Source organism: Nicrophorus vespilloides, unplaced genomic scaffold, assembly GCF_001412225.1.
Source record: "Nicrophorus vespilloides isolate i.1.1-1 unplaced genomic scaffold, Nicve_v1.0, whole genome shotgun sequence".
Taxonomy (NCBI): Eukaryota; Metazoa; Arthropoda; class Insecta; order Coleoptera; family Silphidae; genus Nicrophorus; species Nicrophorus vespilloides.
Window position 1 is genome coordinate 313869 of NW_017097859.1, and position 16216 is coordinate 330084.

A 16216-nucleotide genomic window follows, 5' to 3' on the forward strand; every position below is an offset into this window, starting at 1 on the left:
TTTTTTTTGTTGACTGCTATTTAGTACTGTTTATATACCATCGCCATTTTTCTCTCTTCGTGAAGTGTCAGAAGTTCCGAAACCTCTAAGATTTAACAATATTTAAATTCAATCAACATGTAAACCTGATAGAATATAACTTCAGTACTCTGAATATTGCAATATTAGAGATCTCCATAATTATTTGCTAAGACTGGCTAAGACCTGGAAAATTAGAATGCATGAAAAGTTGCCTATCTCTATTTATGCAACTAACGAGCTTGAGATTGTTTGTGACTGGGTCAGCTGATTTTTGGTGGAGAATTTGTACAGGGCAGCCACAATTGTAAGGCAAAAGTGTGGTGGTGTCTGTCGTAAGATACATTTAGCTCCTTCCTGTATTGTTGGTTCGTGGTTGTTTTCAGTTGTTTTGGTTGTGGCTTCAGAGCGGAGGTTCCTTTAATTTTCCAGAGAGAGCACGTGACGATGTTGATTTGATACAGGGTACACCTGGAGGTTCACTTCAAACCTCCTGCTAGTAGACGGAGTGAAACAGAGAAAAAAATATAGAGACAAGCAGACGTAGGTAACTGGGTCGAAAGATGGGTAATCATCAGTCGAGCAAGAGGGATTCCTCGATGAAGAGCGAAAAGGGTGGAACGACTGGAAGTGGAAACGGGCATCATAGAAAGAAGAGCATCACCAAGTTGATGATGACAACAGGTAGTTCTTCGCCAACAACCAATGGGGCGGATTCACCAACTGCAGCAACCAATAGCAAACCGGCTTCGCAGCTTTTACCCGTCGAGAAACTCGCCAAGGTTAACATTGTTTTACTTTTTAATTACTCACATCCCCTTCCACTGACAGATAACATGAGTCTAAAAATATGTTTTTCTGATAATTTTGATAATTCTGATTTCAACTGATTGTTGCATGTTTTTGTTTTTTTGTTTTCATACAGATTTTAACCCAGAAGACACAGCAAGAGGAAAGTGTCCATGGAGTCGGATTGGCAACATTCTCAGTAAGTCCTTACCTATACCAAATATTTGGAACTATGTGGTCCTGTATGACGAGATGCAGCAATATATTAATTATGTGATGGGTTGCTTTCTTTTTACAGAAATACTTGTTTCCAAGGTATCCTGTTTTAGCTGAAAAGTTGTTCAAGCATTTCCATACACGTGCGAACTCCAAGCACGACCACCTCACCTCCAATGCCTTTAAACAGCAATGTGATAAACTGTTCTCAGTGAGTCTCTATAATACATAAAATGCTCTTTTTAACGTATATATTCAGATATTGGATGATGATACCATAAGGGATAATATGGTGATGATGTTCGCTGACGATCACTGCGAGAGTGGTCCCACGATGTCGCCTGATGGGATGAAGGTGATGCTGATGTGCGCATACCACGTTTCTATGGACCACTACTCCGAGGGTCCTCAGATGTGTCTAGTAATAAGCAAGACGCTGAAGTCCGTCGTCGATAGCTGCTTCCACACCAAGATGCAACTCTCGGTGCAGTTCGTTTCTCATTGGCTAGAAGCCAACTGTCCCAGGTTAATCACGCCTTTACATCGCTATGCTGTCCACTCTCTAGCCACGTCGTACCGCAGTCTTGAGATTGAAGGTCCCTCCCTAGTAGCAGGTACAAACTCTTTCCTCATTTTTATTAAACTTGCGAACGAAGCGATAGAACTCAATTGTTTATTATTTTATAGAGAAACAGGAAGACGATGAATCCGAAGGTATTCAAACTTAAATGTAGTTGAATTGCTTTAGATGGTTTTTTTTATTTCTCTCATTATCTTAGACGTACGCTTTTCTATTTGTAAAATTTAAACTACGTTTACTAATTCAAAAGACATCAAAACAAACACAATTATATATATATACACAATACACATTTCAATCTATAAATACTAACAATTATTACAGTGGTTAAAGTGTTTTTTCAACTTTGTGATTGAAAAAATATATAGTTTGAACAACTCTGGTTTAGACTCTTTGCTCTTAATTGCAGATAGTCTTACTCTTTTTACCACTTTTTCTTTCTGCGCGTGAGTGTGTTTGTGTTTATTAAAAAATAAGAGATTAGATTAGTTTTTAAATGTTTATACATACATCTATGAATAATCCATCTTACTTATTATTTATATTATGTTACTCGATGTACAGAACAGGGGTCGTAATCTCCAAAAGAAACGAATCCTACTTGCTCCGTTAATTGGAAACTTAAGTACCAAGAAAAATATAATTATCTAGGAACATTCTTTTTTGGGTTTTGATTCTTGATCTGCTATACATCAGGGATCGGCAACTTTACAGGTTTATGGATCGACAATATTAATTATTATTTTTAACAGAAAATTTTATCAGTTATGCTAACGTTATTTATAACGTTAATGAATTGTGTTAACGATCTTATATTAGTTTAGATTGTTGATCCCTGTTGTATATTATTCTTATACTAGATTGGTTACTAATGTTGTTGTTTGTTTTATTTAGGTTTGGAATTGGCGACTCCTGTGTTGGAGCAACCACCACCGTTCGGCGATAAACCACCGCATCCTCACCTGCTACAGATGAGCATGTCCTGGTTGTTGGCAGGAGCGCTGCCACCTCTATATTCGCGCCCCCAAAAAGCACACTCTCCGACAAACAGTGGAGTTGGCTTGACCAGCATCGCATTCCTTTCAAAGTTCCTGTGCTCCGTGCCCTCGCATTGGATCAACCTGTACGACTCTGACGAGATGGGTCTCGGGGCGAATCGTTTCTTGCACCACGTGCTCGCCTACAAAGGCGCCACCCTAACACTACTTAAAGCCGAGGGTGGTTCCATCTTCTGTATAGCTGCACCATGCGAATGGAAAGAGACCCACGTGTACTGGGGCGGTGAGGAGTCCTGTTGCTTCCAGCTCTTCCCTAAGTAAATAATTTAGAAACATTGACGCATCAAATCCACTAATATTTATTTATTTTTAATGTTCAGATTCGCGATGCTCGAGAAGGGCTCAAAGATGCTATACCTGAACACCTCTGTGCGCGGATATCCTTTGGGTCTAAGGGCGGGCAAGGATCCCCGCGCTCCAATCATATCCGTGGAAGGCGGGTTTGATAAGGTATTTGCTACTTGCACTGAAACTTTTTGATAAAACTAACCAACTTTTGTTCGATACAGCTGCAGTTCCGTAAGATCCCCTACAATTTGCAGTGCATTGAAGTATGGGGATGTGGTGATCAGAGCAGTCGGGAAGTACAGCTGGATATCAAGAAATGGCAGGTTAAAGAGGCGGAGCGACAGCGTTGCGTGAAATTGAGCGCCGCTGATTGGTTGGATCATCCTGATAGGTATTTGCTAGAATTGGCGGGTCGACCCCAATATCACCAAAAACAGAACTAGCTACTGTCCTTTCAAAATTCCATCCCCAAGGTAAATTTCTTCTTTTTTATAACGAACACAGACACAAATACTATTTGACAAATTAACAATAATTATTATTTTACAATTTGGTGCCATCTACTTACTTTGTACTCAAACTATTCTCAAATTTAGAGAGGTGCAGTATTATCTTGATTGTTGATAGGAAAGGCACTGACTGAAACAATTAGTGATCATTTGTGTGTCATGTCTTCCTTACGATTCGGTACTTAATTCATATTAGTATTACTGTTATTTGGCACTCGTTTATTATTAATTATTACTAATATTAGATTGTTATTCCAATATATAAATATATTTAACGTAGGAGAAGGCAAGGAGAAGAGAAAGAGAAAATATTTTATATTCGGAACGAGTTTATTAGATACTTAACAAGGAAAACGACAGACTAATTGTATTATTTATTATTTATATTATTGTATTATATTACTATTATTATTTCATTTGATTGGATTTATATATGTTATCTATCCATCGCGAAGGGAGAGGAGCTAAAGCGAAATTTCTAGTTAATCTTGTCAAATATACATATATTTATATTATATTGTCAATATTTTTGCAAGTTGTAAAAAGGATTGAGATGAATCTGAAAGGATAACCGACCCGATCTACAAATATATATATTATATACACGAATGTAAATTATTTATAAATACATACCTCCAAATACCAATAACAATTCCATATGTAACATATACACGCGTGTATTTTTGGTTGCATGCTTCTTACTTTTATGTTACATTCAATAGCATAAACGTGGCGAAAACGTAGCTAAGAAAGAGAGAATAAGATACTTGACAAGTTACTTGTCGAGCCGTAAGTATAACAAAATGTAAGTTATTATTTTTTATGCTGCCTTCTTTTTATGAATCCATCATTCACTGTATACAGATTGGATGGTTGCAATGTTGGCGGCAATGGTAAGCATAAGTCATCGGAATTCCGTTGGCGTCGCGCGCGTTCGTCGTGTCTTTTGACGTTCAAAAATTTCGCATATCCAAATAAGGCATTTTAATAATTTCCACGCTGGTTCTTTGCCGCCCATGGCAGACCTCTTCGTTCCAACTTAGTAAACTATCCAACACCGATCAGAACGCTTCAAGACGCACCGTACAATTTCCAAAATTGGACGCGAGTGAATGCATGTGTTTGCGCATTGTTATCATCACGTTTTGTTTTCCTTGCGGGGGGGAAGAAAGGAATAACACGACGGCAAAGAAACGACAACAGCAAAGGAAAAAGGGATAAATAAGAGTATAGAGCGGTACGCGGATTAATATTACTCTCTTTTCTCTCCTTTCTTGTTTCCTCGATTTTTGAATGTGTCGCTGTTTGTGGTTGGTGGCACGTACTTGGTGTTTCCGCTGAGAAAAGTACATTGGATTTACTTGGGTCGGTGAAGGCGGAGCGGACGGGTGGACCAAGTGCTGAAGAAGAAATCATCGAACATAGTTGCAGGGTAGAAGTTAGCATTCGCAAAAACCAAGGTAACTGACCAAACAAAGAAGCAGCAATAATAAATAATAACAACAACAACAAATGAGAAATAAACAAACGAAGAAAAGGAAAGAAGTAGAACCGCTGCGGGAGGCGGCTACAAAGAGTTGGCGGTTGAAGAGGAGGAGGTGGAGGCTGCATTGACGACGACGACGTCGGCTGCATCCGAAATGTTCGTTTAAATTTAAATCGAAAAACACCCCACCCAGAGATAGTAGCTATTAGGATTCGAGCAAGAGAGAGAGTGCAATTTGTGTTTTGAGCATTTTAAAAATAAATTCCCTGGCTCTTACTCGGTGCTTACCAAATTTGGTTAGGATTTGAAAATTTTTAGATGCGAACACATAACCTTAATCTAATCGCCTAATCTAATAACGTTATCACCATAATATTTTCGCGAGTTGCGGCGGATTGCACACTATCAATTTCTCACTGGTGACTCAGCTGTGTTTTACTTGTACTTGTGCACATTAGCTGTGTGTGGGGTAAGTCCAATCATTACATTTCACCTATTGTTTGTGTGAGTCTCTCTCTCTGAATGTACTTGCAAAGTAATTGTACATAAACATACATACAAGCACAAAAATATGCTCATTGGGATGAGTAATGCTTCCCATTATCATGTTTCAAATTGGTAATCTCTATCTTTGTGGCAGACCTTGGAGTCCACTTGTTTCTCTTTTCCTGTGTGCCCACTTCCTGTGTGTTGCTGTTGCATAGGAACAACTGTGGCAGGAAAACAAATAAATACTTGGCCAGGTGATAATAGTAATGACATGACATGAAAGTCAATGAGCCTCCTCCTCCCTCTAACTTTACCCCATGAATACAAAACACTCTTTGATGTCTCTTCTCTGCTTTATTCATATGTAATCTTGATAATACCTTATCAAGCAGCACAAATATAAACAGATTAATTATCATATACTTGTTTCAGTTATCAGTTTAATAAATTGCTTTATGTTTTAAATGTATATTTACATTCATTATAAATCACATAATTGATGTAAACTAATCACATTCATATACAACAATATTTGTTGATATTTGCAATTTATTGTAACTAACTAATTAATGTTTCCTTTGAAACAAATATTTTGATTTTTTAAAATTTTGTTTTGTTTAAATTACTAGAAATTGCTCTGTTAAACCAAATTGTGTTAATTCAATATTTTAAAGTATCTTTTTTAATTAGTATTATTGTGTCATTGTTTGTAACAAATTATGTGTGTTTATTATGCATGAGTCAGGGAGTCAGATGTTGAAACATATTCATAATTGCTTACAGCAAGTCTTTGCAGATTGAACATGGTAACTGTAAATTCTGTCACAGTTGCAAAAACCATATTGCATTTGTTTAAAAGATGTACAGTTTTCAAGTGCAAGTCTTCAATCTATTGGTTTGGCGCGCATCGTTGAATATTTCCTATGATGAAATGATGAATTAACAGATGATTTTCTTAAAGTTGTTGTTGTTATTTGCTTATTGATTGTTGTTCAGGATTTTGCTTAACAGTAGTATGTTTCAGATGTCTTTTCGTGTTGTGAGAAGTTCAAAATTTCGTCACGTTTATGGGCAACCTCTTAAACGTGAGCAGTGCTATGATAATATCAGGGTCAGCAAAAGTTCCTGGGATTCGACGTTCTGTGCAGTCAACCCCAAGTTCTTAGCTATCATCGTCGAATCGGCGGGTGGCGGAGCATTCATCGTTCTTCCCCACAATAAAGTAAGCTTAAACTTAACTTTACAGATGATACACTATTTTATTAAAATTTAATATGTTAGTTGATAGACGATTTAAATACGAATGTGTAAAGTGAGGTAAATTAATAACAATATTCGTTACGCAATGATTAGAAGCTTTGTTCAGCGGTATGACCATTTCATATTTACTAAGTAATCGTTAAGTCGCTAAGTACTCCTCATTAGAAATGAATTTATTTTCACAAAAAGTGCAATGAAAAAAAAAATCAATAGTATTAGTTTTATACTATTATAATTAAAAATAGTAATTACTAACGTACACGTTAGTAATTTTTGTGTGGGCGTCTCGTTTCTTTTTTCCATTTTTTTTTTCGGTTTCTTTTTTCGTAATGGTCGTGATTATGAAGCGAGAAGCATACATTATTTACGCTTTTAATTAACTTTCGGCTTAATTGTTGCATACGATTGGGTTTCTTTTACCTGTGCTCATTATGAAACATTAAATTAATCCATGTTGACCATGTTTTATTTAGCATTGATTTTATTGCAGCGCAACAGAATCAATTGGTTGTTGTTATCTAATCGTATGCACAGTTTCCTGCGATAAGTTAACCGCCTAACGTTTTCGGCGGTCGTAGATACTTATAAGAGTAATATTTTCAATTTCTTTATTTTTCATCCTTTGTGGGATCGTTGCCTAATTTGTCTTCCAGGTTACTTGAATTCCCGCGAGATCTAGATCAAATATTTGGATTACCGTCGTAGGTGGGTCCACTTGGAAAGCGAAAAATCTTAATCACGTACGAAAATATCCTCTCGTCGAATGAATTCGAAATTCCTTTCTGCTCGACACCGTTCCTCGCAACATATACAGGGTGGCCAAATTGTTTGCCTTTTCTTTAGTTGTATAAATTGGTTCTCAAAATCTATGGATGTAATTACTTTTTAAATAGAGAATTGAAGAAGTTTTATAAATATTCAATTTTTGTCCACCTTGTATGATTATATGCGTTTCTTCTCATCATTTTGAACTACGTTTCCTTTCCGTCATGTTTTTTTTTTCGCAGTGCGTCTGAGTCCCCGATGGCTATTAATACGACGGTCCACATTTATTTTTAATTTAGTCGAATTATTTCTGAGTTCGGTTTGAATCTGTGCCAAAGTGGTTGCGTCTGAATGATTTACGAAGCGTATGCACAAGCCGGTTTGTTTTCATATGGTTAGTGTGAATGATATTTTGTTTGTTTTTTAGGTGGGTAGAATCGCTGCAGATCATCCACTGATCGGCGGACACAAAGGGCCGGTGCTAGATATCGCCTGGTGTCCGCATAATGACAACATCATCGCTTCTGGGTCGGAGGATTGCGTGGTGAAAGTCTGGCATATTCCCGATGGCGGACTGATCAAGACGCTGACGGAGCCGCTGGTCGACTTAAAGTATCATCAGAGGCGCGTCGGGTTGGTCCTTTGGCATCCCACTGCGCAGAACGTCCTTCTGACGGCTGGAAGCGATAACCAGGTGGTCATCTGGAACGTCGGTGGGTTATCTTAATGCTTCTATGATTCAGTGTATTAACTAAGTTTTTTTTTGTAGGTACCGGTGAACCTATGGTTCAGATAGACTCGCATCCGGACATAGTATACAGTGCGTGCTTCAACTGGGATGGCTCCAAATTGCTCACCACTTGCAAGGATAAGAAGATCCGTATCATGGATCCAAGGACGGGAGAAATCGAGGCGGAGGCACTCTGCCACGAAGGTACTAAGGCGACGAGAGCAATCTTCTTGAGGCACGGACTTGTCTTCACCACTGGCTTTTCAAGAACATCTGAGCGGCAGTACTCTCTTCGTACTCCGGATTGCCTGAGCGAACCCATCGTGATGGTAGAGCTCGACACATCGAACGGAGTGATGTTCCCGCTTTATGACCCGGACACCAATTTGGTATATCTCTGCGGAAAGGGCGACTCGGTGATACGGTACTTCGAGATCACGCCGGAGCAACCGTACGTACACTACATCAACACCTTCCAGACGCCGGACCCGCAGCGCGCCATTGGAATGATGCCCAAGAGAGGAAACGACGTGACCAGCTGCGAGATTTCGCGATTCTACAGGTTGAACAACTCAGGCCTCTGTCAGGTGATCACGATGACGGTACCCAGGAAATCAGAGCTTTTCCAGGAAGATCTCTATCCTGACACGCTTGGTGACACGCCTGCACTTACCGCGGAGGAATGGATTGAAGGCAAGAACGCTGAGCCTTTGCTTATCTCCCTCAAGGATGGCTATAAACCGCCTGAGTCCAAGCGCATCAACATCATGGACAAGATTTCCCCGAAAACTGGAAGCAAACGAAATGCTCCTCCCGCTTCGCCGACGTCTGTAAGTTTTTTTCACTTTTCATATCTTTTTACTTAATATAGGTATTATAGCCTGCAATTATATTGATAAAAGAAAAGCATGAATAAGTGAATAGTGTTTTCTAATCTACAAATGCGTTAAGAGAAGCTTGAAGCGAAAAATGATGGTTAGATTGAATGTTAATGTTGAGTGTATTTTGTATGCTGCAGCAGGATAAAACTTTGCAAAAGTTCGCGGACGAAATTAGGAAATTAAAGGCCATGATCGTGAAGCACGAGAACAGGATTCGAGTATTGGAGGCGGCTGTTGGCATCAGCGATGAGGATGGTCCAGGAGGCGATGGCCTGAACGCCAATCCGCCACCACCTCTTGCGATGGATGACGAGGTGTGATAAATCGCAGCCAACCATTCGTTTTTCATGCCATCATCTCCCAACTTTCGTCAACTGTTTTTGTACTTAATTGTATATATATACATATATAATATGAAGTTATTAATTAATTTATTACATTTTTCGGCCAAAATGTTTTAAAATGAGCAGATGAAGAAGAAGCGCAAGAACAAATCCATCGATTGTTTGTTATATCATAGCTTACTACTACCACTTACTCACTATATATTACTACTATGTTTGTTTGATTTATTACTTTTTTTTATAAGTGCAATCACGCTGCTAATTTTAGGGCTACCTTCAATCAATGACCTCTCTAATTATCCTAACTAACGAAGGTGAGTTCCACACTTAATACTGTATCATTTATTAGTAATTTCGCGGCAAATTGATTATTAACCTCACCAGATCTCCCCTAACAACTAATCGGTTTCTTTATTTTTTTTTGTCTTAAAGTAATCTATACTTTTCTCTTTTTTTTTTTGTAGCTGTCTCTATTTATTAATTTTTATTACATTTTTTAAAAATATCTATTATATATAATTATTATTTTGTTTTTTTTTGTTTCGTTCGTTTTCACCCGAATCGGATGGAACGTCTCCGATGTTGGCGAAGTCTATTCTCTTAAACTTTTTGTTCTGCGTAGTTTGTTAGTCTCTAGTGTGCAATTCGAAGCGGTTTTACTATATATTGTAATGTTCATGACCTGTAGGGATATGAAATTTTGTTCTGTCTCAAAGAGGAGAAAGTATAACTCGTTGGATCTTTTGATTCGCGCAGCGAAACGTAAGTGCCTTCATCCAATGTGAATCCTTGTTAAAAACAACGCACAAATCGTTGCTTACTATATTTAATCTAAGTAAACATGGTAATGTTTTGTTTTTTTATCAATTAAAAAAAACACGACCTCTTTGAACTTCTATCAGTCCTTAGAAATTATATTTGAATTGAGGAAATGAAACAAAACATATAAAAAAAGAACATATATATTTGCAATGAAATGTTATAAATTTATGATATATATATAGATTTGTATATTGTTTTGTATCTTTTTTCTTTTGTTTTCTTCTTTTTATTTCAATTTTGTTGGTATTTTTTTATTAGAATCGCAAAGTGCCAAATATTAAAGATATTGTAAAGTCAAATAAAGAGAAATTAAGTGATTAACCTATATATATATATACATATTAAAAAATATCAAGTGTACGAAACTCGTATATCTGTCTATTCTTTCGCAACATCAAAACGTCCTTTGCATATTCTTATCCCTACCCTACCGCAAGGTTTCTATTATAAATATCAGCATAACTTTGGTATATCATTAAAAAAAACATAGTTTAGTGGGTGTTGGCGGTTGTTTAACGACGTTTGAAAAAAACTAGATTTTGGTTTACGAAAACTCCACCTATTTAGGGCGAGGCGAAGAGGAGGCGCGGTTTCGAATCGCACGCGAAAAAGAAAAAACGTTTATATTCAAGTACTAAAAATAGTTTATATTGTACAATAGAAATAAATAAATAATTTTTCCACGTCGGTTTTACAAACTACATCAGTTTCTCGCGCATTTTATTTGCACATGCGAAAAAGTCTGTCTAGAGTCGAGTGTTGCTACAGTCGAAGGTTTAGTCTTTCTTCATGTTTCCGCATGGTAATCCTCCTACTACACTAGAAACGAATAATAAACAGTCGAATTTTTTTTAAGAAAAAAAAAATGAAAAACTTCTCGTGATTAGTACAAATTTAATAAAATATTAAGCGCCACTACAGCTGCGCCTCTCACTGAGTAACATCTATGATATTCTTTGAATTGCGTTCAGCCATGGGGGGGTTGGTTTTCTTTTATACTTTTAGAAAATACACGAAAATAATTAAATAAAATATATCACAAATAAATGTTTTTTCCCTCTCGAAAACGTTTCAAATCTTATATAGCTGAGCATATCAATTATTAAATTATCTTTCTAACTTAGAATAAATTAATCGTACCAATATAGCATGTATATATATGTATCACCAGTAATTGAAGAGATTAAATATTTGCTTAAATATATATATAGAAAGGTGTATATATATATATTTAGTAGTAGTGGTGTTACTGTGAGTAGTGTTCATTGCTTTGCTTTTCAAGTGAAGAGGGGTAAGTTGTGGAAGTGGTAACCCCTTTTGCCTTTGGCTGCTAAGTATATGTAGACCACATGGTATGCCCCAGGCACGAAGCAGATGAAACCAGTGAGTAGAAAGACAGCTCCTTGGAGACCGGCCTGTGGCTCTGCTAGTGCCAGCGCTCCCGTCGCCAGTAGTCCAATGCCAATAAAGAGGAGGGTGGTGGCTGCTAGGACCATCCTCCAGTTCTCTCTGACTTTTGGGTGCCTGAAGCAGGATCTGGTGAGGTTCTCCTGGCTTGCACTATCATAGCAGTCTTGGATAAGGGAATCTGAGTCCCGTGATGTTTCATTGACAAGTTTATAGTTCCTGCAAGCAACAGAAAGATGTAACAATGATATATGAATGTTGGAAGAGGTAGTAAACTACCTTGCACAGTCAATCTTGACTGTATCATTGCGACCCTCGACGGGCGACATCTGCGTGGTCGAACCATATACGCGGATGGCTTCGTCAGTTTCCTCCTCAAAGGCGTCGTCAATGGAAAACCTTTTGGGCCTCGCACCGCCTGACGATCCATCGCTGCTGCCCAGGCTGAACGGTTTCGTGGACATATTCCTCGTATTGTTTCAAGCTATCTCAATTTCTTCTCATAAAGTCCAATCCAAACGTTTTGGAGGAGTCAAGTCATGGTGTATTCGCAATTACGCACGACGCACTCATTCATCTCTCATTGCAGGCAAATCGAAGCACGTAAACAACAATAACAACACCGCTCAGTCCACTGTCAAAGTACAACAAAATGGACGGAAACGTCGTAAAACAACCGACGTAATTATATGCAGCAAACACATCACCAATAGCATTGAGAGAGAGAGAAAGACACACACGCAGAATGAAAACTGCAACAGCTTTTGCTTAAACAATATGAACAAATCGAACAATACCACATTATTCAAAATCAATTAGTTTTCTAATTGCACAGCAAACAACCATATCTGAAATAGAATTTACAAGTAATGTAAGTTGCCTATAACATATCTCCACTATATATCAAAAGCAATAAGATCAAGCATTCGAATTATTTAACTTCAGTTATTACTACGCGAATTCATTTATATTAGATTGTACAATAAATTATTATTTTTAGTATTATGGAAAATGTGTACTGTAACCTTTCATTCAAAGATGGCACTGCTTACATGGAATTTGTAATTAAGCCGCCATCAATATGAAATAATCCTATCGCTTGTTTAATTTAACTTATAATCTTTATTAAATAGATAGTCATCATAAGCAAATTTATTAAATGATGAAAAGAGAATATTTTGAATTAGTAAATATGTAATTCGTTATATCAAAAATTAGTACATTCAATAGAAAAGTGAAATCTAAATTATTTTAAATAGTCTGAAATGTTATAAAAGTAATACACTTTAAAAACTTCAGAGGCGAATGAAGAAGCGTACTTCACCATCAGCAACGATGGACCACATGGCTTTAGCCGCCTCGATTCTTGCAGTCCGACAAAAAGGGAAAGAAGGTGGTGGTGGAAAAGAAGGAGGAGGAGGACGCTCACCTCGCCTTCTCCTTTTAATACGACTCTTATTTATGCCGAATCCGTGCGCATCTAATCGCAATTATAAAATCTACATAAGTCACGCAACAAAAGACCAAACATAATTACCAAAAAAGGAAGAACAAGAAGACATTATGATGATGATGATGATGCTAAAGAAAAATAAGACGACAAAGTCGAAATCTACTACTACTACTAGCACGACGATGATGATGATGATGAAGAGATGGTCAAGGATGAGAAGAAAGAAGAAGTCCGGTCGGTCGGTCGGTCATCTTGGCCGTGGGGAATCTCTTTATAATTATTGATCGCATTCAAATGGTTTACTAAAAGGAATTCAATTAAAATCGCGCGCGCACCGAAATCAATTTACACCGAAAAAGGTACTTTTTGTTTGGCCAATGAAAAATTTCTCTCTTTCTCATGTTTCTTCGCTACATATAATCTGAAGCTAACAATGTTAAGTGCACTTAACACGGAGATTAATTATTATCTTGCCGAATTACGGCGTTTACGAAATAAAGAAAGAAAAAGATGAGAAGAATCGAACGAAAAGGTTTTGATAGTGAATGCAGTTTTGCGCGCGCGGCATTCCCACTTCGACCAACCGGATTAAATTATATACACATTAACATTTAAGTTTGAATCATAGACATCTAGTTTCATGTTTTCAACTACCACAGTTTGTTATCTTGATTTCGCTACGCCTTCTATTGACAATAATTCTTAAGTATAAACTGTTGATATTAACATTTCGCTATTTTCGATCCGTAACGTAACGTGAGGTAAGATGGTATTATGCGTGCGAGAGTTGTATTGAGTTGTCCGCATGGCATTATGCTGAGTAATTCTGGTGGTAATTTCGAATGCATTGGAAAGTGTTGGTGTGTAAAATACACATTGACATATCTATGTAGATTTATAGTGTGCTTCGTGGAGTGGCTGTAAACGCATAAAATGTCTTAATGCATGCACGCCGCTGCTGCCGGTAATGGAACTCCATATTCTGCAATGCTTTAATTAAGGAACAAAGAGCCCATTAACGTTGTCCTCGGTAATAACTGTTCATATATATTTATATATATTCGCCCAGTTCGAACTCTTCTCAATCTATTTATGCTTGATTAAAAGTATTTGTTAATTGATGTCTTAAGGTTTAAACATTCTCCGTCAAATGACACCACAAAAGAACCCTTAGGAAATTGTAGATGTTAGATTTGTGGATAACCTTTTTTATATATTTGTAACTCAAAATCTTTTACACATATAATACACACATAATAAACAATTGTTACTTCAATAGTTTTACACTAAACTCAATCATTTTATGTATTCTGCAGAATACCGAATTATATACACAATTTCAATTAATTTAATTTCAAAATTAGTAAACTGTTTCCAAACGAAACAAATTGTGAAGGAACACGTTCACAACGAATGATAAAACATTTTTGCAGATCGAACATGTGCGTACAAAGTATCCGTTAACGACGTGCGTTAATTCAACAATTATTATTATCACCGTCATCATCAACATCATCTTGTGCATTTACGTTCGGAAAGGAGGGGTATTTATGAAAATATTCCTTATTAATTACAAGAAATTTAATCTATTAGCGTTTGGGACGTAAATCTCGCGAGATGCAAGCACTTGGGTTTATGGGGGTCATCAAAATCATCAAACGAGTTTATTTGCATTTCGCGGCAAAACCAAAATTCGCGAATGATTATTTCCATTTAACACGATTTGTATAGTCTTCTAATGAATTAAGTATATTTAGTCTATTAAGAAATTGATTTCAATACAAAAAACAGTATAGAACTTCATATAAAATAACTATTTCCTGTAGTATTTCCTAGAGTATTTTTTATTTAATTTACTCACGTAAATTGTTTGTATTTATTATGTTTAGCGGTGTCAATTAATAATACGAGCGCAATGGAAGAGATGGCGTTGCAATCAAATTTGACTATTTTCTATAATTTGAATGAAATCTCATTTATTTTATAAAACTTCACCTAACAACGAATCTATCGTTCCTCTTAGGATGATCTGGTAATTAATGCTCCCGCTATACGTATTGAGGAAGGTTGTAGGATAGAGAGAGAGATGAGAACGATGTTGGTTGGCTTCATCTTCTTCTTCATGTTGTTGTTGCTGTTGTTTTATTTTTTTTGTCTTGAGGTGGAAATGTTAATCAGTCGCACGCGAAGTATGCAAGCGGTGGCTGCCGGAGTGGCCGCATTATGGATGTGAACCGACCCGAACAATGCCTTTATGTTTGTTAATTAGCGGCCAAAAACAGAATTCGCCCGATGTCTGGCATTGTTCGGTGCGAATTAAATCGGCATCGACATTGCTCGGTTACGTTAAAAATCCATCGTGGTCGGCGCATTCAGAAAATTCCTTTCGGTAACGTTCAAACGCACACAAACATACACACACATATATATATAAATCGCTATATATACACATCCACACTCATTTAGTATATAAAGTGCAGGATAAAGCCACTTAACTAACAACATTGTTTGTTTTAGTAGAAACCAAAACAACCCTAAAATCTCTATTCGTGTCATTTTGAATGTTATAAACCAGGTCCGGCTCAAGCAATATTTTAAACTGACACCTTTTCTTGTAGCAATTGTTTCAATTTCTTACATCGTAAATAGTCTATGACAGATGTCGGCAAGCTTTTGTCGTAGGAGAGCCATACCTGTCTCTCAGCATTTAAAAATGTTAACATTTTTATTTCATATGAGCCGCAGTTTGCCGACCCTTGTTCTATATCATAAATACTTTGCATCCATATATAGTTTCTGTTTTCATATACAGATCTTTATAAATGTTTGTATTTACGTGTATATGCGTGTGTGTGTGTTACATATATATATATATATGTGTGTGAGTGTGTGTAAAGCTTTGGAGCATTTATTGCTGCGAACAGATTGTTTTTATTTAAGTTGGAAGCACGTAGCTCAGAACCCGTTTAAACAACCACCGTTCACACACACACACTTCGTGTGCTTTGAAAGAGACCAAGAGCACAACAAACATTCGACTCTTTGATTCTATATATAAATTAACTTTTCATTTTGGTTTTGTTGCATAAGTTTCGAAAGCGAAAATATGTCAGTAAGTAAT

General features: G+C 36.9%; 3 protein-coding genes across 9 annotated transcripts; 2 read left to right on the plus strand and 1 right to left on the minus strand.

Annotated features, from left to right (window-relative positions):
- Positions 1 to 319: 319 nt before the first annotated feature.
- On the plus strand, positions 320 to 4063 carry LOC108561192. 3 transcript variants are annotated; one of them, XM_017919028.1, is made up of 9 exons: positions 320 to 386; positions 451 to 800; positions 944 to 1006; positions 1106 to 1234; positions 1283 to 1637; positions 1711 to 1737; positions 2498 to 2918; positions 2982 to 3111; positions 3171 to 4063. In XM_017919028.1, exons 2-9 carry the CDS (start codon positions 582 to 584, stop codon positions 3390 to 3392), a joined length of 1566 nt encoding a protein of 521 aa, XP_017774517.1. In that variant the 5' UTR covers positions 320 to 386; positions 451 to 581; the 3' UTR covers positions 3393 to 4063. The 3 variants fall into 3 exon arrangements, with proteins under 3 accessions (XP_017774517.1, XP_017774516.1, XP_017774519.1); XM_017919027.1 differs by having other exon boundaries at positions 343 to 800; XM_017919030.1 differs by lacking the exon at positions 1711 to 1737 and having other exon boundaries at positions 343 to 800.
- A 301-nt stretch (positions 4064 to 4364) lies between these two features.
- LOC108561193 (coronin-1A) lies at positions 4365 to 9827 on the plus strand. 5 transcript variants are annotated; one of them, XM_017919033.1, is made up of 6 exons: positions 5247 to 5413; positions 5585 to 5687; positions 6458 to 6655; positions 7886 to 8171; positions 8228 to 9018; positions 9207 to 9827. In XM_017919033.1, exons 3-6 carry the CDS (start codon positions 6458 to 6460, stop codon positions 9387 to 9389), a joined length of 1458 nt encoding a protein of 485 aa, XP_017774522.1. In that variant the 5' UTR covers positions 5247 to 5413; positions 5585 to 5687; the 3' UTR covers positions 9390 to 9827. The 5 variants fall into 5 exon arrangements, with proteins under 5 accessions (XP_017774524.1, XP_017774520.1, XP_017774523.1 ...); XM_017919035.1 differs by lacking the exons at positions 5247 to 5413; positions 5585 to 5687 and adding an exon at positions 4365 to 4918 and having other exon boundaries at positions 9210 to 9827; XM_017919031.1 differs by lacking the exons at positions 5247 to 5413; positions 5585 to 5687 and adding an exon at positions 4366 to 4918.
- Positions 9828 to 11400: 1573 nt separating this feature from the next.
- Positions 11401 to 12477, minus strand: LOC108561169 (transmembrane protein 134). The gene is made up of 2 exons (XM_017918987.1): positions 11922 to 12477; positions 11401 to 11861 (listed from the first exon to the last, which is right to left on the minus strand). The coding sequence occupies exons 1-2, from the start codon at positions 12104 to 12106 to the stop codon at positions 11513 to 11515; spliced, it is 534 nt and encodes a 177-aa protein (XP_017774476.1). The 5' UTR covers positions 12107 to 12477; the 3' UTR covers positions 11401 to 11512.
- Between the last annotated feature and the right edge of the window lie 3739 nt (positions 12478 to 16216).

Bases quoted from the DNA above. Each gene is read 5' to 3' on its own strand.
- LOC108561192 (XM_017919028.1), top strand. From the start codon at position 582: ATGGGTAATCATCAGTCGAGCAAGAGGGATTCCTCGATGAAGAGCGAA. The intron at 801-943 runs GTTAACATTGTT...GTTTTCATACAG, and splicing joins CCGTCGAGAAACTCGCCAAG to ATTTTAACCCAGAAGACACA. The intron at 1,007-1,105 runs GTAAGTCCTTAC...TTCTTTTTACAG, and splicing joins TCGGATTGGCAACATTCTCA to AAATACTTGTTTCCAAGGTA.
- LOC108561193 (XM_017919031.1), top strand. From the start codon at position 6,458: ATGTCTTTTCGTGTTGTGAGAAGTTCAAAATTTCGTCACGTTTATGGG. The intron at 6,656-7,885 runs GTAAGCTTAAAC...TTTGTTTTTTAG, and splicing joins TCGTTCTTCCCCACAATAAA to GTGGGTAGAATCGCTGCAGA. The intron at 9,019-9,206 runs GTAAGTTTTTTT...TGTATGCTGCAG, and splicing joins CTCCCGCTTCGCCGACGTCT to CAGGATAAAACTTTGCAAAA.
- LOC108561169 (XM_017918987.1), bottom strand. From the start codon at position 12,106: ATGTCCACGAAACCGTTCAGCCTGGGCAGCAGCGATGGATCGTCAGGC. The intron at 11,862-11,921 runs GTAGTTTACTAC...TGTTGCTTGCAG, and splicing joins GTCAAGATTGACTGTGCAAG to GAACTATAAACTTGTCAATG.